Source organism: Clupea harengus, chromosome 17, assembly GCF_900700415.2.
Source record: "Clupea harengus chromosome 17, Ch_v2.0.2, whole genome shotgun sequence".
Taxonomy (NCBI): Eukaryota; Metazoa; Chordata; class Actinopteri; order Clupeiformes; family Clupeidae; genus Clupea; species Clupea harengus.
This window is the reverse complement of record NC_045168.1, coordinates 4,426,059-4,452,190: the sequence shown is the minus strand read 5'-3', so window position 1 is coordinate 4,452,190 and position 26,132 is coordinate 4,426,059. Positions and strand designations below refer to the sequence as shown.

Below are 26,132 nucleotides of genomic sequence, written 5' to 3'. Positions count from 1 at the left end.
TTATGTGCCTTTTTTACTGTACACGTGTTTGCGTTATGAATGTGTGTGTTTTTTGTAATTATATTTGTGTGTTTGTGTATGCATGTAAAGTGTGTGTGTGTGTGTGTGTGTGTGTGTGTGTGTGTGTGTGTGTGTGTGTGTGTGTGTGTGTGTCTGTCTGTCTGTCTGATGATGTCAGTGCTGACAGCATCCAGGGTTTGGCTAAGCATCCCTGGTTCCGTAATGCCACTCTGATAGTCCAGGAACATTCTTCCTGGTTCTCTCTTTCTCTCTCTCCTTCATCCTTCCATCTCTCTCTCTCTCTTTCCCTCCCTCTGCCTCTGACTAGTGCAGTTCCAAGACCTCTAGACCTGTTTCCTTTCACACTGTGAAATATCACTGGGGCCTCCGACGCCACAAGAAGGCAGAACCGCAGACGTACCACCCCACTCTCTCCCTCCCTCCCTCCCTCCCTCCCTCCTTCTCTCTCTTTCTCTCTCCATCACTTTCTCTCCCTCTGTCTCTCCATCAACCTCTCTCTGTCTCTCTCCCTCTGTCTCTCACTCCATCACTCACCCTCTTTCCACCCCTAACCCTCTTTCTCTCCCCCCCCCCCTCTCTCTCACCCTTCCAGCCCTCCATGTGCCCTCCGCCATGCGTTAATGTGGCACCAGCCTGTCTTAATAGAGGGCACCACCACAGCCGCTCTTTCCCACCGCGACGGCGCTGGGTGCTATGGAAACCACCCCCCACCCCCCCCCACCCCCCACACACACACATATAACAACCCCAGCCTGCATTTCAGTGGCGTTACGTCTCCTCCACCCCCCCACCCCCACCCTCATCATCCCCCAAAGTGTGCACCACACCACTCTGGAGGCCAGTGACTCTCCCTGACTTGTGTAGTGTAGTGTAGTGAGGGGAGATGGAGGGGAGATGGAGATGGTGGTTTCTCGGGCGGGGTGAGCTCATTGACAGACAGTGAGGCATGTGCCACGTTCAGGAGAAGGCATTCCACTAATGGGCCCATCTGTGTTTGCTTTGTGACCCTGTAGCCCCATACGCTGTGGTTTACTGAGTAAGATGCGAGTGAGTGTGTGTGTCTGTGTGTGTGTGTGTGTGTGTGGTACTCGTAGGCAGACATTGATGATGCAACTTACCTGAAAAGACGGATCTTTTATTGGCATCCCGCACACCACTCTGGCTACCTACAGCACCCGCCAAACAAACAACATCATTAACAACAACACAAACACAACACAACACAACACAACACAGGACAGCACAGCACAAACACAGAAGATGAAGTCCATAGAGCAGCGCATGAAAACTACCCAGCGCCCTAACAGCGGCCAGACCCAGAGAGTTTCCTAAGCATTTCTGGCAAGAGGAGAAATTAATTGTTGATTTCCATAACTGTGTTTTCATTGGCTCATAAAATACTGTACTAGTTCTGGCCCCCTCATTAACTGCATGGAAATGATTACGGCGCTGAGAATCAGAGGGAATTAATCAGCGCTAATCAAGACACGCACGCTGACGAGCCCTGGCTGCTGGAGCCAGCAGGTGGAAATTAAACGCGTCTCTAGAAGGGCCTGGTGTCCGTTTGGGTCACAAACCCGACCTGCCGCTGGGATGGGATGGGGGTGGGGAGAGGGGACAAGGGGCGGGTCTCTTTCATCTTTGTTGAGGTTAGTGGTTACCCCAATGGGGAAGTCTGTAGAATAACAGGAAATTGCTATAGATCTTTCTTTTTCTTTTTTACTCTTTTTCTCCTCCTCTTTCTTTTCTTTTTTTCCCTGCGTCCCCTCTGCCATAGGCTTGGCGCCAGCCCTGAGACCTACGCTAGCACAAAGAAGGGGGCACCTAAAGACACACACACACACACACACACACACACACAAACACAGATACAACACACACACACTGAACATACACACAGGAACACACATACAGACACAGACACACACATATTGAACATAAACAAAGATACACACACACACACACAGAGGCATAGACACTCACAAAACACTGACCACACACACACACACAACACACACAACAAAACACAAACATATTCACGCTTACACAAAGTAGCACAAACGTATTCACACTCGCACACACTTCGCACTGACACACACTTGCACAAATGCAACACGCACCCACAGCATTCCCCTTCAGTTATTTCACTCTTCCTTTGGCCTCTCTAATACATGCATATTCTGTGCTGAAAGCACCTAGACCCCTTTCACCAACTGTGCACAGCTTATACCTCTTCCAGATACACAGATGGCATGACGGTAACACCCCCACAGAGCGCACCCCCCCCCCCCCACACCCTCGTTATTGGGAAACATTTTCGACATGTATGACCCTTTTATAAAACCCTGTATGCCAGAGGCCAAAACTGACCATCCCTCAGTGAGATCTGTCATGTCTAGTTAGGTTTAAGTCTGCTGCCAAGCTTGTGTGTTTGGCTTGAATAAGATCCTTCCCCTCTGACTTCCATTGAGCTTGGCTGGCCGGCAAATCTCCCCACGCACTGCAATTTCTGGTTGCAGAGTAGATCATTTGTTTACTAAGGAAAGTGTATAATATTAATTTGTGAACTTTTTCATGTTCCAGGAACAGCTGAGGTTCCTAAGAATGTTTCTCAGTGCAAGGCGAAAGAAATCAGAAAATCAAGGAGCTGAATATTTCTCACACACAAAGCAGCAATATAGCACAGAAGCGCAGAGTATTTATGCATTTTCAGTATTTATGCTATCAGTATATCTTCTGTAAACCCACTTAAACTATTTTTACGTACACCCCTCCCCCCAGCACACATATAGCTGCAAATGAGAAATAAGACGGCACAGAGAGTTCAACCCTGCAGCCTCTGGCTTGGCCCGAGTCTCACACGTTCAGCATAACCTCAACACCACAGTCATGTATTAAATCCATTCATAGACAAATGGCTCCTCGACGACGACCTGATCTCATAACGCCTCTTTCAAAGACGAGGAACACCCGCCAAGGACAATTTAAGAGAAACTGAGGAATACGATTTTGGGGTAGTAAGTCATTGATTAGCTCCAAGTAAGGTATAAATCTTTCAAGTAAGCCCTGGAAATGAAATCTTAGACATCTCCGTGAGACAATATCAACATAATGAAAGAGATCCAAGCCACACAAGGTGTAACCCCCCCAAAGTTCTCTATAATAAGTCATATAAAAGGGCTGGCAGGCTATAGCGGTCTTATGAATAATCTGACGAGATGTAGATTTTTCAATTCCCAAACCAAGGGTGAAGGGAAGCATTGCAAGCAAATAAATCTGGAGAAAATTAAGAGAAATAATATGACGGCAAACCATAACATAACTCTTCTGCAAGTCGTGGTGCAAAATTACAGGCCAAGAGTGCGCGGTGGTTCAAATTCACCGTCTTGCTCCCATTCCCACATGACACCATAACGGCATAATAGCCACAAATAAATGGCTTTCAGTGCGAGTGGGAATGGGGTTCAAGACATGATAGATTCACAGTGATGAATTGGCAGAGAGAGAGAGAGGGAGAGAGCGATAGATAGATAAAAATTGATAGCAGAGAGTGAGAGAAAGAAGGAATGGAGAGCGAGATAGAATAAAAATCTGGGAATATAAAATAAAATAAGGCACAGATTACGGCTATCGAACCAGAACTATAGTTAGTGCACTGTCTAGTGTTAGATTCCATAGCAATAGCTTGAATATTATTTGTCCGGAAATGTTTTTTCCGTGCCAATAGAACTGTTATTCTCATTCCGCAGTATTAGGGAACATGGTGATTGTCAGTGGAGAGGATCAAAAGAACAGTTGTCTCCCCCGCTGTGGTGAATCCTAGTGCGGTAATCAGTCGATTGGGGGGGCAACAGGGCGCTGCTTGGCACGGGCCTGACTGACCATAATCAATGGATCAATCGATCAATCGAACTGGGCATGAGGCGGCTATACAAAGCCAACCTGCCCTGACTACTCTGCACTGCATCACCAATACACTTGAACAAAAGGCAGCGCAGACTATTAATGGACTTTATTTACACGGATCCATAGCAATAGATCTAATCTCATCGCCAACGATTTCTGTAGCAATAGTCACTTCGTAAAAACCACAATAATAAGATAAAGGAAGGAGGGAGTAGGGGAGGATGAAGAGAACATTCCATGACAGACAGACAGACAGACAGATAGAGAGCACTGGTGGAAATTGCGACAGGCATAAAAGGAGATAAAGAGAAAAGAGAATAAGACTAGAGTAGAGGGAAGGCCACTCACACTTGTCCTGCTCAGGGGGCTCCAGGATGTCACTCTCCGTGTCACTGGGGACATGCCAGGGCTGCCTGATGGCTTGGAGCTGCTGGTAGAAGTCATCCTGTGGGCCCAGAGAAGGGCAGAGGAGACATGAGAGGCAGATGGGGGAGAGGAGGCAGTGAGAGAGCAGCAGCAGAGCAGACTCTACATACAGCACACAACCCTGACAACACATACATAGAAGATGCAGAACCGACAAACAAGAACGCTTTAGCCGTTGTCCGCATCAAAGCTATTTTTTACCGGTCTGTTAAGATGTAAGAGCCTTGCTTACAAACAAGGAGTGAGAAAAAAAAGGCTCTTTGCGGAACTCTGCTTTTTCAGGAACCTGGTAGGAACCTTTTTTCTGAGTACATTTGTGAACTTCAGAGAATTTTCAGCGAGTCTCTTCCTGCTGATAACACAAACACTGAAGATAAGAGAAGATGAGCCCCCCCCCCAATATATACTCATAGTATACACACAACAAAGTTCAGAGAGCCCCTAAGTAGTGCATATCTGAAGGATACTCTATGGTATATTCTATGCCAAGGCTCATGAAATTACAGGTCAGACAGGAAACTGCAGATGTTTGGGGCCTGTTTCAGGGATGTGCTGACAGACAAATCAATTTGTGGGAAAGTCCAAGTCTGAGTTAAGATTTATTTTGAAGACCAAGCTTAAGGAACTCTTCACCACGCATTAGAGCTTTACAGCATGATGGTGAAACCTACAGGTACTGGGGAAAGTCTGGCAAGCTTATAGCGGTGCTGAATGATCATCACTCCACGAGGAACTTGGAAACAAAGTCATGGTTGAGAGTGCGGGAGCAACCAGCTCCCCTTGAAAAATGGGTTCCCGCTACAGCGGTACAGCTGCTCATTTTCAGTTTGCAACCTGAGATCTGGACATTTTTCCTAAGTATCTCATAACAAATATCACTTCAGCACCAGTTGGCCACCAAAAGAAGAACTACAGCTTATTCTCTCAGCTCCAGGTTTTGTGGAAACAGTCTTAGAGTATTAGAGGAAAAGGTGCACTGGCCCTTTGAATGGGGGCAGCCTGTCAAGAAGAGCCGGGCTCAGGCCAGCTCCTCCGTGAACTCGAAACCAAAGATGTCGAGCGCTGGCAGAGGCACATGTTAGGTCCATTACCTCCACAGATGTTTTTGTTTTCGTTCGAATGAAGTGCGCCTCGGAGTGCGATCCTCGGGGCCAAAGTCTAATAAATAAATTGCCCTGTGTTCCCTTCTGAAGAGTGTTTTTTTAGTTTTTTATGTGTTCTTATTTTTCAGTGTGTAAGAGGTGGTGGAGATCCTGGGCCCGTCCTCCTGCACGCTCCACCACATACCTCCGCAGCGTCTCAGGGACTAATTAAAGGGCAATTGCAGGGGAAATGGAAAAGAGAGAGAGATGGACAGAGAGAAAGAGAGGGTGAAAGATAGAGAGAAAGACAGACAGAGAGGGAGAAGGAGAGTGAGAGAAAGAGAGAGAGAGAGAGAAAGACAGACAGACATAGAGAGAGAGAGAGAGGGAGAAAGAGAGAGTGAGAGGATGAAAGACAGAGAGAAAGGGAGAAAGAGAGAAATCAGCCGATTCATCTTTCTCTTCTCTCCTTCTGTACCGGAACCCTATGAGTTTTTGCTCTGATTTGGCGGCTCGAGTTATTTAAAGGCCCATTAAGTCCAGGTGGCTCGAATCAAGCTCTGATGTTTCTGCAACTCTTACTGGGCATCCACAAAGAGACTGTCCGTCATGGTGGGAAATATATAGATAAATATATAAAAAATATCCAGAAATAGTGAAATTCCTGCTCATAGAATATAGTCTTCAGTTTTAACAGGGCTGCTGTCATGCTGCTTCAGAAGAAAAAAACGAAGGGGAGGAAATTGGAAAAAAAGAAAAAAGACTTCCAAGATCTGTGCAGATTCCCTTTCCTCCGCACGCCACTGACACACTGACATCCCTGCGGACCACCTCACAGAATCTTCTGGAAATGTTCTCCACATGCCCGGCTCGGCCCCCTTCCACTCGCAGAGTGTTTTTTACATGGGGCTCTTCCCTGTAATGTCAGGCGTTTTAGAGGAACTGAAGCCTGTAAAGGCCTCCACAGCAAGCTCAAACTGTGTGCATGTGTGTGCATGTGTATGTATGTGTGTGTGTAGGTGTATAACTGTGTGTGTGTGTGTCTCTCTGTGTGTGTAGGTGTATAACTGAGTGTGTGTGTGTGTGTGTGTTTGGGGGCCTCTCCCTAAGCCCATGTTCCTGTTCTGTGGAAATCGGAACAGCAATGCTTTACTGCCTTCACATCAAAGTAGCCCTAATTCAACACTTAATGACCAAACCCATGACACACAGTTTATTACCATTAGATCCTTATGATGACTTATACTTCATTCTCTTGAACTGTTTGATTGTTTCCTGGATGTAATCTGGTGGGCAAATGAATGTAAAAAGAACAATTACTGTAAACTAATGAATGGCTGGACTGCATGTCCGGTAAACCTCATTCAGAGTAATTCTTAAATAACACTGAGAAGACAGTGCTTATATGTCATAGTCTTAACTCCGCCATTCCGAGCTCATTAATTGGCCTGGTTTTCCTGGTGGGTCACCAGGAATGTCGGGCTCCATAGAGATCCATTTCTCTGATACACAGACTATGGGAAAGCCCACTCTGATCACACAGCCCCCCGTCACTAATGTTCATCGGGCTCCAGCTGTGACCACCATAGAGATCGCACTTAGATTTCAAGGCCTTGATTGTGTGTGTGTGTGTGTGTGTGTGTGTGTGTGTGTGTGTGTATCTGTATATGTTTGTGTTTGTGTGTGTTTATTAATTTTCCCCAAGTGGACTACAAGTGGCTCTCCACACCAAGTGATTGATTTGTTGTGTGTGTGTTTTGTGGGTGCATATCACCCCATCTGTTTATGTTTGTGTGTTTTACCTCCGCCAGTGTTTTCCTTGGAATGGACATCTGTCCCAACTCTCCATGGTGCGTGTGCGTGTGTGTGTGTGTGTGTGAGTGTGTCTGTGGGTGTTTCTGTGCATGTGTGTCTCTGTGCATGTGTGTTTCTGTGCATGTGTGTGTGTGTCTGTGTGCATGTGTGTCTCTGTACATGTGTGTTTCTGTACATGTGTGTGTGTGATCCCTGCATGTGTGCGTTACCTCCGACAGCGCGCTCCTCGCGCCCGAGATCTTCCCCAGGCTGTCCATGGTGCTGAGCCCGGGCGGGGTGAGCAGCGGCCGCGTCATCTGCCCCGTGGGGGTCACCGGCCTGCTCCTGCAGCTCCTGGGGCTCCCGAACAGCGTCACCCCCTCCTTGCTGCTACTGCTGTGACTGCCGGGGGTGAGGGAGCGCGACGTCAGGCTGTTAGGGGTCAGGGGTCGGCTGGGCGTCGTCCTTCCCGCCGCCCCCCCGATGGGGCTGTGGGTCTGACTGCCAGGGTTGCTCAGGGAGTTGGTGCGGCCCATGGACAGGGAGGTGGGCTTGCTGCTGAACAGTGGCAGGGCGCTGGTCTTGGCCGCCCCCAGGCTGCTGGGCGACTGAGGCCTGGAGGCCGGGCCGATGGGCGGGAGGGGGGTATGGAGGAGAGGGGTGAGCAGGAGGCTACTGTGGGGGCTGTTGGGGCTCCGGCTGGTCAGCTTGGCCAGGTCCTTCTCCACCTCTGCAGTGGTGAGGAGACAGAGTGTTCGAGTGTGTGAGTCTGTGAGCGTTCATTTACACAGAGGTTTTGGGCTACAGCGACACAGTCTGAACAAATGCTTTTGGACATGCTTTTACATTTATTAATTTGGCAGACGCCAGATTAATAAATGTACATGTAAAAGTAGACATTCACAGAGCACTTAATCTGGTTGCTCAACTGAAAGAGAAAGGAAACAGCAATATTATGAATCAAGGATGTGGGTTTGGTAGCCAGGCAGCACACATACGCATAAAATATAAGCCTTTTTTAAACAGCAGAGGGGCTTGTACACACATGTAGGTGTGGAGAGTGGAGTGACCTTGGATGATACATTGAGTCACACACATCTGTGTATCCTTGCTTGGATTGAATCCTAAACACTGGTGTGTGAGTGTGGAGCTGTGGGTGTTGTCTTGTTTGTGTCAGGACCTTTTACTTGCACTAAACACAAGTATTTACTGACTGACCAACTGCTCGATCACTGTGTCATTCGGTCCGCGACCCCCTCTCAGGACGGGCAGTGCCAGTGTACACACAGGCTGGCCAATAATACCCTATGAAGTCACACACTCAAGACTCAAACACTGTGATGTTTTCCTGAGGAGGAGAAGGCTTGGTTGTTTTTGCCCTTGTTTGTCTTAAAGCCTTTTACTAGTCCTGGGCAGCACTATTTACTAAGAGCATAAACTGTGTGGGACTCGGTTTCCTCTGTGGCGCTGGAGAGCCAGGGTTTATGTGACCACATGTGCGGGGTCGCACTCACATACAGGCAGAGATTTGTTTGCTTTATTGGTAGCTATTCAAACATTTTTGTTTGTGAAAGAAAAGAAAAAAAAACATGGCTGCCAACTACCAACGGGAACATCTGGGCCAGTATTTCCTTGCTTTTATACAACTGGAAGCTGAGAGCATTGTGGTTTCTTCGAAAAAAAAAAAAAAAAAAAAGTCATCGTGCAAATATCTCTGGGAAAAAAAGATTCACCACTGATGGCTCTCAGGGAAGAGTGTGGCGCTGTGTGTGACATTTGGTAAATACCGCGTATAAGCTTGACATGCTTCTTACAAACCTTGACTTCCACACTTACATGAGCAAATAGGGCCTTCTCCAATGTAAACAACATTTCATTTTTCTGCGCTATAAAAATCCAAAACACATGTTTGCATTGCTAAGTACCCAGAAAGGGTTGCACAGAGTACTCGGGAATCGAGCAGTTACATCATTTCTCGAGTTTCTACATTAAGTACACGTTATTAATGTGAGGCTAGATCTCGTGCACAGTTTCCCGTTAGAGCCCTTGGCAAACAAGAGGAGAGATGGCGACAGCAGAAAAGGATAAGTCAATTGTTTGGGAGTTGGAAATGGCTCATTTTCTTTCCCAACAGAGCTGTGGACAGATTTCTAAAGGATTGCTCTATCATCGAGTTTGTAATGTAATAGACTAGGCTACTAGACTAATGCAGCTAAACAAAAATAGATGCAAGCAAATATGACTAATTACCAATGGCAAGGAGGTTACCATAATTTCCAGACTATTAACCGCGGTATATACATTTATTTTGCTACATTTCTGCAGCCCTGCAGTTAATACTTAGATTAATTTTAATAGAGATATTTTTTTTTCGCCTAGTGGCGCACACAGTAACACTGCCAGGTAAAGTATGAATGGGTCTCTCTTTCTCTGCCTTTCACATACGAATCTCACTAACGTATCAGGTAAAAACAGCATTGGACAGATAACACATTAAGATATCATTGATACATAGATACACATAGATAGACACATAGATAACACCAGCTAAGGAAGAACTCCATTTTGGAGCGGATCCGAATCACTGGGCGTATCCACACATTTAGTTTCCCTTTCACTAATGTTGCGGTTGGGCTTACTAATGAACACTGACTTTACATATGCCAGCTGTTTTTTTTTTTTTTAAACACAATAAGAGTATTTATTGAAAAAATGCACTTGTTGACTTGAACTTTTTATCTTGGGCTACTTTAGAATGTTGGTAACAATAATAACAATTATAACAATAACTGAAATATCGTTTGCATCATCCATACTTCAACATTGTGTAAGGTAAGACGAAGTATTACCTTCATATCATATCATTAATTTGATGCTTTGCTCTATGTGCTGAAAGCAACCCCATCATAGTTGCATAATCTTTTAAATGATGCAACAATCGTGGAGCACTACACGATTTGTAAAATCATGCACTTGTTCCACCTCTAGAACACAGATGCTAGCTCTTAGAGCACTGGGGTGAAAGATGCTGGAGGAAATGGTTCCCTTTCCAGAGAACGGTTCCAGATTTGTTTTATATACCATTCTTCCATAGTCATCCACTAATTTCTCTCCATGACACGTGAAACTTAATTACTCTCTCTGTGCTTAATCAAACATAATGTTGAAAACGTTTCTCTTTTTGCCAAGTATAAGTTAAATGGGTTTAGGTTTCCCATATGTGTGTAAGTTGCTTTAAGCAGATGTCCAGCTCCATTGTGGCGTTTTCTACTGAAATTGAAATTCAGTTAAGTAGTTGTTTTGATAGATCTTTGTTTTGACATTAAGGTGGTTCAAATGCATTCTAACTCTATGAAATAAAAACATTATGTTTCGGTCCTATGGCTTTTCCTCACATGTTGACACACAATCACTTGGTTTTCCAGGAAAACCATGTATATGTGGAAACGTCATTGAGTTCGACTCCAGCCAACGCTGCCATGAGCAACAAGAGGTAGGCACCACAGTAAACAGGTTTGGATGAATGACTTTTTCCTGTAATGGTTATTATTTGCACCCCGCAATTCACTAGTGTTTAGATAGAAACGTTAACGGTCATATAAATAGTTGAATCATGCTTTCAACATTACCATTAGTACCACCAGTATAAGTGTGTGGGTACATGTGTGAGTGTGTCTGGGTGTGAGAAAGTGTGTGTGTGTGTGTGTGTGTTATTTTACAGTAAGTTTTAAAGCTATTTGATATGATGATTATATCATATCTATGATTTTAGAATTATGGTGATTGATTGTTTTGCCTGGGATCTTACATCTGGCAGGAGCCGAGCCTTCATCTCATGCCTTACTTCAGCATCCCAGGAATCCAGGAATGTCCAAATAAAAACATCTTTACGAGACAGATGTGATGTAGCAGTACCACCCATGCACACCCTCACATCAGCACCATTAAATGTATCTTATCCATATGATAGCTTTGTGGGGAATATGTTTGTCATATATCAGCATTCTAGAATAATATCACCGTTGATAACGACAGCACTACTTGGGTGCTGCCCTCTGGGTCACAGAAAGGCTTTCAATTGTTCGCACCACCGGGATGCTGATTGGCTTCAGCAGTTGTTTCCCTTTCGTGGGCCGGGTACCGGTGGGATGACAAAGCAGAACCAACTCACTCCAAATTGTCCGTGATTAAGCCAGAGACATAAAATTTTGTAACTCCAAAAAAGTGGATGAGGGAGAAGGACTACGGGAGAATGACGGTGGGGGGGGGGGGGGGGGGGGAGCGAGCAAGGCAGATCTAATCTATTATAAACAGTCTTTGATCACGACACAAAAACACTCAGTGCAAGCCTATGGGACCACTGCACGCAATTCCACCATTTAAAACACATGCCATCTTTATTGATTCCGGATTCCGTCTCCCAGAAAGTAACGAAACTGTTAACAACTCGTCTAGAGCCCGAATTGGAGATGCATGTTGCGCAAACAGGAAAAAAGTGGCAGTTTCCCTGAATAACAACAGTACTTAAGCCCCAGGATCAGAGATAGCGCCTGCAGTCCTCTACAGGAAGAAACATTAGTAGGAGAGATAAACTAACCAAGAACGGCTCGAAGCACCTAATATATACATCCGAGTTCACTTCACCGGTTGCCATGGCAGACCAGGACTCTCTGGAGACTCGGGGATGAAGTCGTTTATCAGTTGTTTAAAGACCTAATATAAAATAATGTAAATTCTCCTCAACCCCGTCATAAAAAAAAGGAGCTTGAAGATTTAGTTGACCACATAATTGGGGTAAAAAAAAGGAGATAAAAGCAGACACGCTGGCTTTCAACGTGGAAAACATTAGCAGCTAATAAAAGCTTGAAAGGGGCTAAATTAGGTTGTTGAATGGCCTGATGCCTTGCCTTGTGGCAAACTCTCCATCTGAATACGACTCCGCGTAAAATGACCAGAAATCAATGCCATCTGATGCCCGAAGGCCCAATCAGAGTGCAAAGTGTGTGTTGTCAACATTGGCTTCCTCCTGTCCCAAGGTGCCGGCTCACTATTGGATTAGCTCACTACATAGGGAACACACACACACACACGCACACACACACACACACACAAACACATACACACACGCACACACACTCATGCATACACACACACATGCACACACACACGTGCATGCACACACACACACACACATGCACACGCACACGCACACACACACGCACACACACAAGTAAGCAGTGTTCAGTGAGAGGGAAAGAAGTACAGAGTCTAATGAACAGGAAGACACACACAAACATATATCAAGGGAAACCTGGTGCATACATACTCACACACGCAAGCATGAAAACTGAGCTGCTAACTACATAATCACACATAGACACACACACACACACACACACACACACACACACACACACACACACACACACAGCCTGCATACCCTGCAGTTGTATCTGGAACACACCCGTCACTGATTTGGCACGGATGGCTCAAGAGTTGAAAGTGCCATGTAAGGACTGACACAAACAAACATGGTCAAATAAACACACACACACACACACACACACACACAAACTTTCATATACAGACATATAAACACATGCCACTGTACAGTGAGAGGCAGGCAACAATGTGTGGAGACACACACATGTATGCACAGACACATACACACTCAAGTAAACCGACACACATACACACACATACAGTACATACACAAACACACACACTCACAAACTCATGCAACTACACACACACATGCCACTGTACAGAGAGAGTGAAATATCAGGACACAACATATGGACACCAAACAAACACACACACACACACACACACACACACACACACACACATGCGCACACACACGCACAGCTGCCGCACTCATGACGAAGATAAATACATTTTTGTGGTGTACAGCTCTAGCATGAGTGTCAGAACACAGCACATGTCAGTACCGCCAGGATTTTGAGATTTGTTTTTGTGATGTTTTTGCGATTTTTTACAGGTTTTGTTCTGATGATTTCTCAACATTTCCGAGAACTTTTGCAAATTATGTTCCTCTTCAAACCCCACTTACAAGAAAAAGTGGTTAGAGATCAAAATCAGACAGATTACTTTGCTGATATTCTACTCAAATTACCCCTCAATAGGCCTATGCCTGAATTTAGAAATGGGCTTTTATTTTGAAATGCCATCTCCGTGCAAGAGAAATGGCTGAATAAACGGTTGGACGCAACAATATGACTTAAGTTTAATATCATGTTCGAACACTATTTACAATTTCACAACTGAATACGAGACAGATTAACATAATGTGTAAGTAGTTCATTTACATTTTAATGAGATATCAGTTATAGATCCAGCCATGTTGAGAACATCAAGCGAATGTGTAATACCAAGCTAACTTCACCACAGTCGTCAATCCATCACACATCCAATCCACACAATGACTGGGACATGTGGCAGTGGTTGAGACAGAGTGTGCATAACCTTATACCACCATCAGGAGACCAGCAGAAGCAGAAATATAAATTGCAGTTTAACATCAAGGATTATTTTCTGCGCAATTTATGCAGTAATTTGGTGAATTGCTGATTTTCCGTTGAATTCACAAATGGCGGAATCACGAAAACCTGGTGGGACTGACTGCACCCCACATGTGTCGCACTCTTAAGGCCGAAACATACTTCTACGACTCTGTTACTCCGTGGTCACGCATTTGCCTCGACGGACTTGTTTCATTTATGGTTCTCCGACGGTTGTGGGTGTTGTAAAGCATTTAAAAAATAAAAGATTGCGGCGTACCAAACTCTGTAGATGGTCGTATTTGTACATAACAGTTGTTTGTTTGACTTTTTTGTGCTTAGATTTTTTTAAAGTTACTGAGAAATAGACACTGTGCAATGTAAAAACTCCATTATTGTAACTGAAAAATACATGCGAGGTGTCTGAGCCAGCTATCTAATGTTGGCATACTACTACCCACAAGGTAAACAGCGATGTATTGACGGATTGACGGATAGTTACAAAAATTTGGGAGGTGCACATCAGGCCATGGAGAGGTGCTTGGAGAGGGTTTGCAACGTCGGAGAGGGCTCTCCGTGTCTCCGAAAACGGACGACCATCAATCTGCCTTTAGTCTTCCCCCCGGGTGTACAGCAAGCGTTCCCTTTGGTCCTCTCCCCAGGCTTCTAGCGGCTTCGATCCCCTCGTTAATTTACTGGCCTCTAGCTTGTGTTTGTGTGTGTGTGTGTGTGTGTGTGTGTGTGTGTGTGTGTGTGTTGTGTGTGTGTGTGTGTGTGTGTGTGTGTGTGTGTGTGTGTGTGTATCACAGTTACCCCATCATATGCCCCTGTCACACAGAGGGCCACGAGATCAAAACCCATCATCAGACAGAAAAAAATAAATAAAAAAATTAGACGCCAGGACCCCCACTTGATCCGCAGACAAAAATGTGTCACTTCACAGCCCTGCTCACACGTCTTTAATAGCCCTGTGGTGGATTGATCTAATTAATAAAAGCTGCCCAGGCTAGTAGCACACCCTGCTCACACACTTCCCCCCCTCTGCCTCCCTCACCCCACAGCCTTAATGGGGTGGAGACGGTTTTAATTAGCCAATCCGACTGCGCTAGTTCAAATGCACGCTTTGGTAAGGGGGCACAGACAGGCGGGGGTGGGGGGGTTGACTTTCTCTTAGATGTGTGGTGTGCGATAGAGCTCAGAGATGTGGAGGGAGAGGGACACAGTGTTTGATGTGTGTTTGTGTGTGTGTGTGTGTGTGTGTGTGTGTCTGTGTGTGTGTGTGTGTGTGTGTGTGTGTGTGTGTGTGTGTGTCTGTATGAGCACCAGGCCTTTGGTGCAGTGTGTGTGCCTGGTCTCTGGTGTGGTGTGTGTGTGTTTGTGTGGACTGCAGTGTTTGCTGGGGGGCCCATGCGATGTGTGTATATGTCTGTGTGCTACAGTGTGTGTCAGCTCTCTGGTACACTGCAGTGTGTGTGTTTGTGTGTTTGTGTGTGTGTGTGTGTGTGTGTGTGTGTGTGTTTGTGTGTGTGTGTGTGTGTGTGTGTGTGTGTGTGTGTGGTGCCTACCGGCGAGATGCTTGCCCATGTCCTCCAGCTCCTTGGCGAAGAGGGACTCGTGCAGCTGGAGACTGCGCTGGCTCAGTGGACTTCCACCCCGACTGGCCTTTACATCCGACACCCAGACCGGGTGGCGCTACGGAGAGAGCAGTTCAACGCGATGGAGAGTGCAAGGGGAGAGAGAGGGGGGAGAAAGAGAGTAATAGAGAGATGGATAGCAAGAGAAAGAGAAATAGAAAGTAAGTAAGACAGAGGGAGAGAAAGAGAGCGACATGGAAATTGAGGATAAAGAAAGGGTGAAGCAAAAGAAGAAGGGAACATAAAAATTGAGAGAGAAAGAGAAAGGGGGAAACGTGGAGACAGGGAGATGCCCACGAGAAAGAGAGAGAGAGAGAGAGAGAGAGGGAAAGGAAGAGAGTGAACATAACAGAGTCTCATTAGAAAAAGAAAGTATTAAATTACATGTTTATATACAGACAGATATACAATTTTCAAGTTATTGCAAAAATTCTCAGGCCGTATCTGTCCTAATGAGGGGTGATTGTTATTTTTATGAGCCTTAGAAAAACATTAGGGACCGCAGCAACCTCAAGATGAAAGTCAGTTATGGCAACCAGGGTTTGACTTAGTTTCGTGATCATCGTGCTACACTGTCAGTAGTGGTTTGAGGAGGTTTTAAAATAACAATCAATAAATTTACGGGGGATCGGAGTTAAAGGCTTGGCACAGCGCCTGCCTGCAGTGATATTACTGTTGCGTTTCATGAACTATAAATTCTCCCGATTTGGATACAGTTTCATACTTCATACTAACCTCAATAAAGCAAAATTATAAACGAAAAATGAAAAACGGAGAAAGTTGACACGAAAAAGCCGAAGCCTAAAAGCAACTCACTCTCCTCAGATGGCGAACTTGGATGCTTATTAGACTGCATAAGCACATTTACTCATGCCAGCTGAAGTGCATGAACCCTTTCCTGGTGCACCGGCATGCTGGCGCTATCCTATGTCATTCGGAAGTATGTATATGTGTCTTTCTTATATAAGTATACTGTATTTGTGAAGTGCACTGTTACATAGGTTAAGGTGAGGACTGCAATGTACTTCCGTTAGTATTACTAATTACTTACATGTTAAGGGCACTTAATATAAAGTGGGACCATACATGTTACAGACATGGCAGACTGAATCACCTCACATCACCTCTCAAGTCCAGACGGGGCCTGTTGATCTGGTAAGCTGATACTCATTGTGCAGGTGTTCTATTAAAACTGTCATGCGTGCGGCAACGTATGCCGTACTGGAGTCAGTGCCAAGCTGTAGCTCTCATGAGCCATTGGCTTGACCCTTGCCAGCGCGTTACGTCATGCGAAACGTTTAGCACAGAGTGACAGAGTGACTTGACAAAACCAGCAAGTAATGACCCCAGCGGCAGGGCATCAGGCAAGCCTGTGTGGAGAGACAAACAAGGCCTAACTACATGCACACACGCATGTGGGAGGTGGGGGGTGGGGGGGGCTTTTGTGTGCGCCTGGTGGGGGGAGAAAACAAGCCTCAACACACAGACACGGCCCCCAGACTGCAATGGCCCGGTCCCAGGGGTGTGGAGTGCAGCGTGATTTGGAGGGCCCTGGAGTGCACGCTGCGTTTGCGTTCCACTGCACTGTGCTTATTACTTAACAAGGGCCTCTTTGTGGTGGTGCGACCACAGCCAATCTGTAATTACCCTTCTGCAAAAGGAGCCCAGTGGGGGAATCATTACAAGAGATGTTTTTGGTGGCAGGCCCATCCCCATGACCTCACCACTGTGTGTCCCGTCCCCCCCCCCGCCCCCCACCCCTGTAGGTGACGCAGGCCTGGCCAACAGTGGTTCTCTGAGTCGATGACTCGTTGTTCGCTCTGCCCTTAAAACATAAGCAGCATATGCCGGCCTCAGGCCTCAGGTTTACGAGTTGTAATGAAGAACACGACCGCAACAGACCCTACCAAAGACATATCCACCGCAAACAAAGCCTCACGGTATGCCAACTGGCTGTGCAGCTATCTACATGTACCATGCAGAGTTGGCTAGAGCGCTATCTGTCCTGATAAGAGCTTCATTGGCCATAGAGCTCTTTCTGCAGTGTCCTATGGTGTTTTAGAACAGACATCTCTGGTACATTTATACCCTTGTGCATTTGGCTACAGCGCAGTCTCTACTGGTAGCACTTCATAAGCCGAAGACTTGTTTCTACACAGTTTCCTGTGATTCCTTAGCACAGAATTTTCATGTAGCTTAACAGAACCCCCCCCCCCCCCCATCCACTCTCTTGCTGATGCAGAGAGGAGAGTCTATATTTGTGAGGTCAGCGAAATTAGTCTGGGGTGGGTGAGAAGGAATAAGAGCATGTTACGGCGCTCTCTGTCTCATTACCAGCGTGGATGGCCACCTGGGGCACTGAAAAACAGCCACGCTGTTTTTGGCCCCTCCACGCTGGGACTGAGTTCTCAGGGTAATTCAAACAGGGCCTGCTGGAAGAACTACACAATGCGGAGAGATCACTGTTTTTTTGGGGGGGGGGTGGGGTGGAATGAGAGAGTGAGACTGCTAAATCTCTGGCGCTTACTCATGGCTGATGATGCACTGGAAAGGAGAAAATTACTTAAGGATGATTTCATGGGTTCGAGGGAAGAGATATAGCCCGCTGTCTGTACAAATCAACGTGAAGCCTATGGAGTTTGTTTTCTGTAAATCTAGCTTTTCATAACCAGACCTGGTGCAGGAGTTCCCATTGGGTGTTACAAAACGGGTTACAAAACGGGTGCATCTGGCTGTCTTTCTGGCTGTGGGAACATCTTGAGAAAAACAGCAATTCCAACATCCTTCACTATGCAGCACGATAGCGGTCTTGCAGGACAATTGTCTTTATTGATTGTTATCCATGCATGCAAGTGGAAAAACCCATATGGTTCAAACCTGTTTGTGACAAGTAAAGAAAATTGTTCAAGTGCAATAGCTGATGATGTGGGATCCAGTGGGCTTTTGTTATGGGGGGGGGGGGGGGGTAAGAAACTGCCTGCGAGACAGACAAACGTTTCAGCCAGGCCAGCAGAAACCGAGCAATCCACCCCCAAAAAAGCTGTGGACGCACACCAGGCCACCAATCCAGCGGCACCATCACTAAAACACCAGGGCTACGCTGAATGAAAGTATTTGTGGTGAGGACGCTTCTGTCCAACTCACAAACATGGATCTAATTTCTGCTTCCAAATCAAATCCATAAGGGTTAAGGGCTCGATGTGGGACCAGTTGCGCCACCGTCCACATCAGACGCCTCGTACGTGCGGGTGGTTGGGAGCGGTCAGCATGTGTGCCCGTGTGGTTACTCAGAACCAGTGGGCCCAGCTCCGCGCTCACGGCAAGCATACCGCTGTCCACCAAATCCTGTGTAAGTGGCCTAAGAGGCAGTTTTGGTGTTTTTTTTTGGCGGAATTGGACTCGCATCCAGCTCACAGTGGAAAATCCAGCTGGCTTTAGCGAAACATCGGTCAGACTCTCTCGCGACAGACCCTAACCAGCCACCATGGTTGATCAAACGTGCTCAAGACAAGCTGTCTTCAAACGCTCCTTGTGCCCAAAAACCAGCAGGGGTCAAGTACTGCACGCTTAAATCTTATGACAGGAGAGTGGTATATGAGCAACGTGGTGAGGTTCAAGCCTTTGTATCTGACCTGGAGGTAAGACTGGGCTGGGGCCGAGGGGGTTCGGGGTGGGTTGGGGGGTTTGACTCGTAAAGGCAGATGTAAAGGTGTCACATCTGTTCTCAGTGGGCCACTTTTCTACAGTCTGAATAATGGGCCCCAGGCCTAGCGCAGAGCGGTGCCCTGCATGCAGAGTTCTGGCCTGGCCTGGCCTGTCCACACGCACCCACAGGGAGCTGAGGCAGGCTGGGACAGAGCCTACAGGGCCCACCCTCGTGCAAAAGAAGCAAAAACATCAGCGACCACAGCGCCTAATCCCACAATCCCTGGCAGTAAAAAACAGTTAAAAGGATCCGAGCTGTTTACTCTCAGGGTATGGGCCCACTGGATAGAAGAGAGGGTGTGTGTGTGTGTGTGTGTGTGTGTGTGTGTGTGTGTGTGTGTGTGTGTGTGTGTGTGTGTGTGTGTGTGTCTGTGTGTGTGGAGGGGGTTCAATATGAATTTCTTTACCACCCACCCCCCACCCCGCCCGACCTCTTTCTCGAACCCTTCATTCAACTTGCCTGGAAACAAAAATGACTGATTTACTGTCATTTCATGACAGCAACTATACATCTGTTCCATGTCCCAGATTGTTTTCCACCATTTTTTCCCCCTCCTCTAATCATAGTTCATCCTGCACAAATAGTTTTTTTTGAAGATCTGAGGACAATGCGATGCTTTTTTCCCCCTTATTCTGACGGGACACACGAGGTGAAGGTACTTCTAGGCCCACCCAGCTCATGCATCTCTCCTTGTGCTTCTTCTCCTGAGTTAACCAGGGAGGAACAAATTGTATTTGATAAATAACAGCTAAAAATGTCACACAGTAGCACTTAGCGGCAGTATTTCCTCCCTACTCCTCTCTCTGCATCAGCATCTCCCTCCTCAGGTTCCGCCAGGCAAGGCCAGCCGCAGAAGGAAATGAAGTCTAACACGTTGCTTAATTAAATCCGCTTGCCTTGACTCTGCACCCTCGCTCACCTAATGTTTGCCTGTGGCCACCGCGTCACTAGGCAACGCCGACAGCAAACAGGATATTGACAATAACACAACTGCAGCCTTTGTCCTTCCCCCTGAGTGCTGGAGAGAGAGGAGGCCTATGACATACTGTCTGCACCTGTATTGTACAGAAAGTTGTAAACAATGCTAGTGTCTGTGGTTAACTAACAACTACTACAGATAAGAGATCAAAACAGTCATTCGTCACGGGGAAGGGAAACAATGTGTAAGGACATGTGGGTTGCTTTAGGAAGCGCAGCACAAAAGAAATAAAGAGGTGAATGGCTTAGCTAAATCCCTGGGAGACATTGAAGTGGAAAAGGCCAAACGTGTCACCAAAACATAATGTTCTGAGGCCTCTCTCTCTCTCTCTCTCTCTCTCTCTCTCTCTCGCTCTGACGTTCTACTGTCAGAATGGCAAATTAATAGCACATTCATATTCTTGTTGACACTGTCAGCAGGCCTTATATCTATTTCCAGCTTAGGTGGTGGGGGGGGGGATTCTTTCTGAAGTACAAAGGGACTTTTACATTTTAGAGTGAAAGCACAGACTGCTGAAAAAAAAAACCTCACATTCGTGAGCAATCAATTACCAACAAACAGATTTTAACAAAGAATTAGTAGCTATTTTTAGCCGAGTCGGCTGAACCACAAGAGAACGACTTCCAGTGCTTGTTTTTGGGGTCCATTGAAGGTGAGTAATTTGCGTTTGTTTGTCTGAAAGTTTCACGACAACCGAACAGTCTTCTAAAACTAAATCAAGCATCATTTATGATTCCTCATTTCCACGCTACATGCTAAGTTCCTTTTAGGTGCCAGGCCGTGCTAACGAGGAATGTGGTTAGGGCTTTAGCACGCACACTGGTTAGGTCATGGCTGCCTCAGTGGCAAGCCTCAGTCCAAGGGTAGTGGAGAGGTCATAGCAGACGCCGCTAGGCCCTTCTAGACAAACCACGGAGCAATACACTGCAGTCAATCCCTTCACTTCACTGAGGTAGAGCATAAGAGTCAAAGAGTTCATTTCGGGAGGCCATGCGAGGGAGGAGAGCACTTTCAAGGCAAGTAAAGGGGAGAGGGTACAGTGAGGGCAACCCTAACAAGCAAGCTCTAGAAAGAAGTCAAGAGAGACGGACTGTTCAGTCTGTCTCGTGTAAAACTCTATAGTGTGACTGCGGGTGTTTGTTAATAATGCCGAGACACGAGTGACCTTATAACTGTATATTCCCGCTGGCCCACATCCCCACCACCCATACGTAAACAAACCCTCCAGACTATACTGTAATATACACATTGTCCTTCATCGCACGGAGCAGAGCGCTTATTGTATTCGTGCAATAAAAATGAATTATTTTCCTCTTGCTGGCTTTATTGAAGTAACACCCAGGCAGGGGCTCAGGAGGTTTAATTAAAAAGTATCACTTGAGACTTGCGATGGAAATTGAGCAGAAATTCTTCTGAAATTACACAGTCCAATGCGTCGAAAGTGTATCTGGCTTTATGAGGCAATTATCACCTACAGTGACGGGCTCGGCCAGACGACTGTGCGCTTAATGATAACCATTAACAGTTTTTAACTTTCCAAGCCAGTGTTATTACTGAATGAAGGAGAGTCTATATCCTTGAGGGTTATCAATTATCAAGGACATATTAATATCGGTATAAAAATCCTGTTGCTTTTATATCTACCCTCTCTATTAGTTTTGCTGTTGAAAATATTTTCTCAATGCGGATTTTAGAATTTGGGCCTACTAAAACGATGATCCATTATTTTATAATGCAAGACTTTATGGTCACCACTGTCATTACGTGTTGGGAAGGCGAAGGCAAACGCCCATTGGAAAACAGTGCGAATGAGTTCAGCTATTGTCCCAAGCTGTGACTCAGCCTTATAGAGGCATTACGTTTTGTTTTCCGTAACATCCAGGGGGATGGATCAACCGCCCCCTGAAGGACCAGTTAAACTAATAAGCCATTAGGAAGACAAATTACATTTGCCTTTCAAACAGTGCCCAAAATGAGCAATTAAACAGCAAACAAGCACGTTAAGCTTCGCACAACACAGCAGTAGGTGATCTGAGACCTTCACACTTGCATGTCCATGTGGAATGCATTAGCCCCTGCTCTTAACTTGCCTGGCAGCGTTTAACCTGTAGACGTCTCCTTTCTTTTCTTTTCTTTTCTTGTCCTGTCTTTTTTCGCTGTGTTTTTCAGCCTCGCTGAGAAGAACAGAAAACTGCTCAAACCTGTGCCAGTGTCAAGAGGAGCTTTGCGCGAGCGTGAAATGAGATCTCGGAGCACAGAGAGACAAGGCCTGTAGAGAGGTTTTACTGGATGGCGCTGTTTATTCTCTGACTCTGCCACAGGCCTGACTTTGAGGTGTAGAGTACTATGTGCATATGTGTGTGTGTGTGTGTGTGTGTGTGTGTGTGTGTGAGTGTGTGTGTGTGCCTGTGAAAGAGAGAGTGTGTGTGCATTTGTTCACATGTATGTATCTGATGTATGCGTGGGAAGGGGTACATTTGTGTGTTTGTAGGCGTACATGGTGCGTATGTGCATGCATCTATGCTGTGTTAATGCATGTGTTTCTAATGGGTGAGTGCGGGTGGCGTACATATGTGTGTGTATGCAGAGTTAGTGTGTGCGTGTGTAGCATGCGCATCATTTATGTGTTGGTGGGTGCACATGTGTGTCTGTGGAAACATACATGGTGTGTGTGTTTGTCTTGAGTGTGTGTGGGAGCATACATGGTATGTGTGTGTGTGTGTCTCAAGTGTGTGTCTCGAGTGTGTGTGTCTCGAGTGTGTGTCGGTGCAGCCGTGGCTGTGTCGCGTCGCGTTCAAGCAGACGGGTTGAGGCTGCCGCTGCACGCTGCCAGCAAGTCTGGAGCCACACGCCATCTGGCGCACATGCAGACGTCTCTCTCTCTCTCTCTCTCTCTCTCTCTCTCTCTCACACACTCACACACAGACACTCGCTCTTTCTCTCTCGCTCCCTCCCAGTGCCTTAGAACCTTTCACCTAAAAAGCCACCATATTAAACTTTTTTTTTTTTAACGGCCCGCTCCAACACTTCCCTGGAATAATTAAAGCCTGGCACTGGCATCTATGGTGATAGAAACATAAGCAGTACATGAATGGCATGTGAAGGCATATGCCGCTCCGGGGCCCCTACAATAAGGGCCCCATCATAACACATCACATCAGCACACACACTGACGCTATTTAAGAATGTTAATCTTTCAATGGCCACACAAATAGAGAGATTCCAGGGTCCCATGATTGCTAGGTTCTTTGGTCATGAAGGGGTCGGTAATTGAGAGGAGGGATTTATAATTACATGTATTGCTTTTCACTGGGCTTGGCGTTCTTCTTTGTTCGATAATGTGAGCTACTCCACAGGCTGACAGGCAAAGTGAAGGAGAGGAAAATCACGAGTGTCCCGAGCTTGAGACACGGCTCTTCTCGAAGAGCGACGTAAGTGGTGTTGATTCTCACCTTGACAGCACGCACACAAAAGGAGGCGTGGACGGAGGACATATTAATTAATCAAGTAGGGCGATATGAAATAAGTTTCGGCGGGGACGGCGATCGCTTACCGTTCCGGTCACCTGAGACGGGTTCTCGCGTTCCACTTCACCTCCAGTCACCGGCTCCGCCGCAGGCAGTGGACCTGTTCCAGACCCAACAAAACATACACAGCGCCCGTTTTTTTTTTCCCACCACGCACCCAAACACATCTCACACCATCCCTCTGTTCTCCATCAACCCCTCCTGCCCCCCACCCCACCCTCCCCCCAATAAAAGCCCAGGCATCAGGTGACTCTTTCTCATGGATGATTGACGCACACAGTAAACAAATCGCTGTGGTGTCTATCCCCTTTCTAGAGAAGCCCATAATGTATCCTATTGTGCTCGTTTCTGAAAGTGATGAAGAGGTGAATCATGGGGCCCTGTGTTCCTCTGTATTAAATGAATGGGGTATGGGGACAGGTAAGAGACAGTGGGGATGCGGACCACCAAAGGCTACTCACAGGAAATCTCGGGCACGGCTTGCTCCGGGACGCGTGCGTTGAGCTCCTCCTCCACTCCGGAGTTGGTCAAACTGTCCCCTTGAAGCCTGCACAGATCCAGTATGAATGCCACACAATGAAGAGTCACTCATAGAAATAACAGCCAGCTCCTTGAATACTGTAGTGCTATCTTTCACCCCGACTTGACTTCTAGATAAAAACAATGCTATCATATTCTCCCATGCTAAGGAGGAGGAGGGGGGGGGGGGGGGGTGAAAAATGGTATCGCTTCGACATCACAATGATCCTCCCAAAATTCTTGGCCAAACTGGGAACGTGGAGACAGTATGTCTCTATTCATAAAAGGTGAAGAGACAAAAGATGAGCGGTTCGTTTGCCTTATCTGCTGCGAGGGGGACACGGGGATATGGGTCGAGAGGAATGCGAAGCAGGAACATAGGGGAGAGCCAAGCGCCGGGGCGAACAGACACGCAGATATTCATTATCATCAGACTCCATCCCCTATAAACCGCACTCTCCTATCTCCGCTGCAATTTAGAGGCCCCGGGCTTTGCCTGCACTGCATGATGTCCTGGCCTGCGAACACACGGAAGGTCTAAATGTTACACCAGATGAGCCACTCTGAAGGTTATTCTAACTGTCAGCGCTTCGATCGTCAAAGGAGCACAAATGATCCTCTTTGGCTGTCTTGCTTTTAGCCAACCATCTGATGTTTAAGTGGCCATTTCTCTGAATTATGTGCGTGCACACACAAGAATTCACTTTAAACTCGGACGCGGATGGAAACAGTGTCCTCAGGAAATCCTCGTCTTACTCCTCAATTTGTCCAATTTCGAGCTATAAACATAAAAAAGAGATATGCTTGTAATAACAGACCTCTTTTCGCCTCAGATCCATTTGTTCTGCAGTTGCATGCCTTTTTTTTTGTGTACGTAATCAAAACGAAGAGAATGAGGGGGGAAAAAAGAGAAATGAAAACATCCCTCCGCTTTCATGGCGCGGCCAAACGCTTTTACGATCAGTGCGCCCAGGGCTTTCCCCGCTGCCGCGTTCTTTCACCTCCGTGACAATCCTAAAACAGAGCGAGCTGCTTTGAAAACCCTTTCATGCCCCTGCCTGTGTGTGTGTGTGTGTGTGTGTGTGTGTGTGTGTGTGTGTGTGTGTGTGTGTGTGTGTGTGTGTGTGGGCGCATGTGTGTGACCATGTGTGTGTGTGTGTGTGTGTGTTTTTATAAAAAAAAGCCACTGAGAGAGACCAGACCAAGCCTGCTTTGAACACCCAGCTTCGACATCTACGCCACCCAGACATGAGCTTTACCCTAAAACATTCTTTATAGAACGAAACCTATTAATGAAATTATCTGGGCTCAAGCTATGTGTGAGGGGCCCGTCTGACTGATACCCCTGAGACGTGGAGCCGCTCGGCTTCGATGTTGTTCTGTATCCGGGACGGGATCTGGTTCGTACTGAAGATGTCTGTTGGAGCGCAGGAAGAGGCCATGCAGAGCTGAAACTGTAGCCTCTGCAAAAGGGATCATCGGGAGTCTATAAAGGCCGTGGGGATGAGCGCACCAAACCACAGCCACGGCTCAGCAGAGACGACAGGCCACAACAGGGCAGAGAAGAGGAGAGGAGAGGAGTGGAGAGGAGAGGAGAGGCGAGGAGAGGACAGGCACTCTGCTTCGCACTTGAAAGAAGCCGAGAAGCGGTCGGCAGGAAACAAGGGATTTCCTGCTTGCCACAGCCTGTTTAAAAAGCCCCACACAGGCAGCTTGTGGGCAGTGACTCTTAGCCACACTGTGAGGCACCAGACACCAACCTGCCAGCTCACGTCATCAGGCCACCTACCCCAGCTCCATAAACTCTACTGACCACCTCCCACACTAACCTCATCATTCAACCTCAGCATTCAACTCCTCTGACCACCTCCCACAGTAACCTCATCATTCAACTTTGTTCTATGGGTAAAACTATATAGAAAAAAATGGGATGCAACTTCCTGGTACTAATTAGTGCCTGAACTAATTTCAGACACTGATACTTTCTAGTTTCTAGATCAAGTTGTAGAATTCATGA

At 46.6% G+C, this 26,132-nt stretch overlaps 1 protein-coding gene across 1 annotated transcript in view; it reads right to left on the bottom strand.

Moving 5' to 3' along the window:
* Nucleotides 1–26,132, bottom strand: part of c17h8orf34 (chromosome 17 C8orf34 homolog) — a 78,659-nt gene that overhangs the window by 921 nt on the left and 51,606 nt on the right. The window contains exons 9-14 of the mRNA XM_031584117.1: nucleotides 24,058–24,143; nucleotides 23,623–23,696; nucleotides 15,316–15,442; nucleotides 7,460–7,959; nucleotides 4,276–4,372; nucleotides 1,140–1,187 (exon numbers count right to left, since the gene is read on the bottom strand). Of these exons, the coding sequence (XP_031439977.1) occupies nucleotides 1,140–1,187; nucleotides 4,276–4,372; nucleotides 7,460–7,959; nucleotides 15,316–15,442; nucleotides 23,623–23,696; nucleotides 24,058–24,143 (932 nt within the window). The remainder of the gene's footprint in view (nucleotides 1–1,139; nucleotides 1,188–4,275; nucleotides 4,373–7,459; nucleotides 7,960–15,315; nucleotides 15,443–23,622; nucleotides 23,697–24,057; nucleotides 24,144–26,132) is intronic.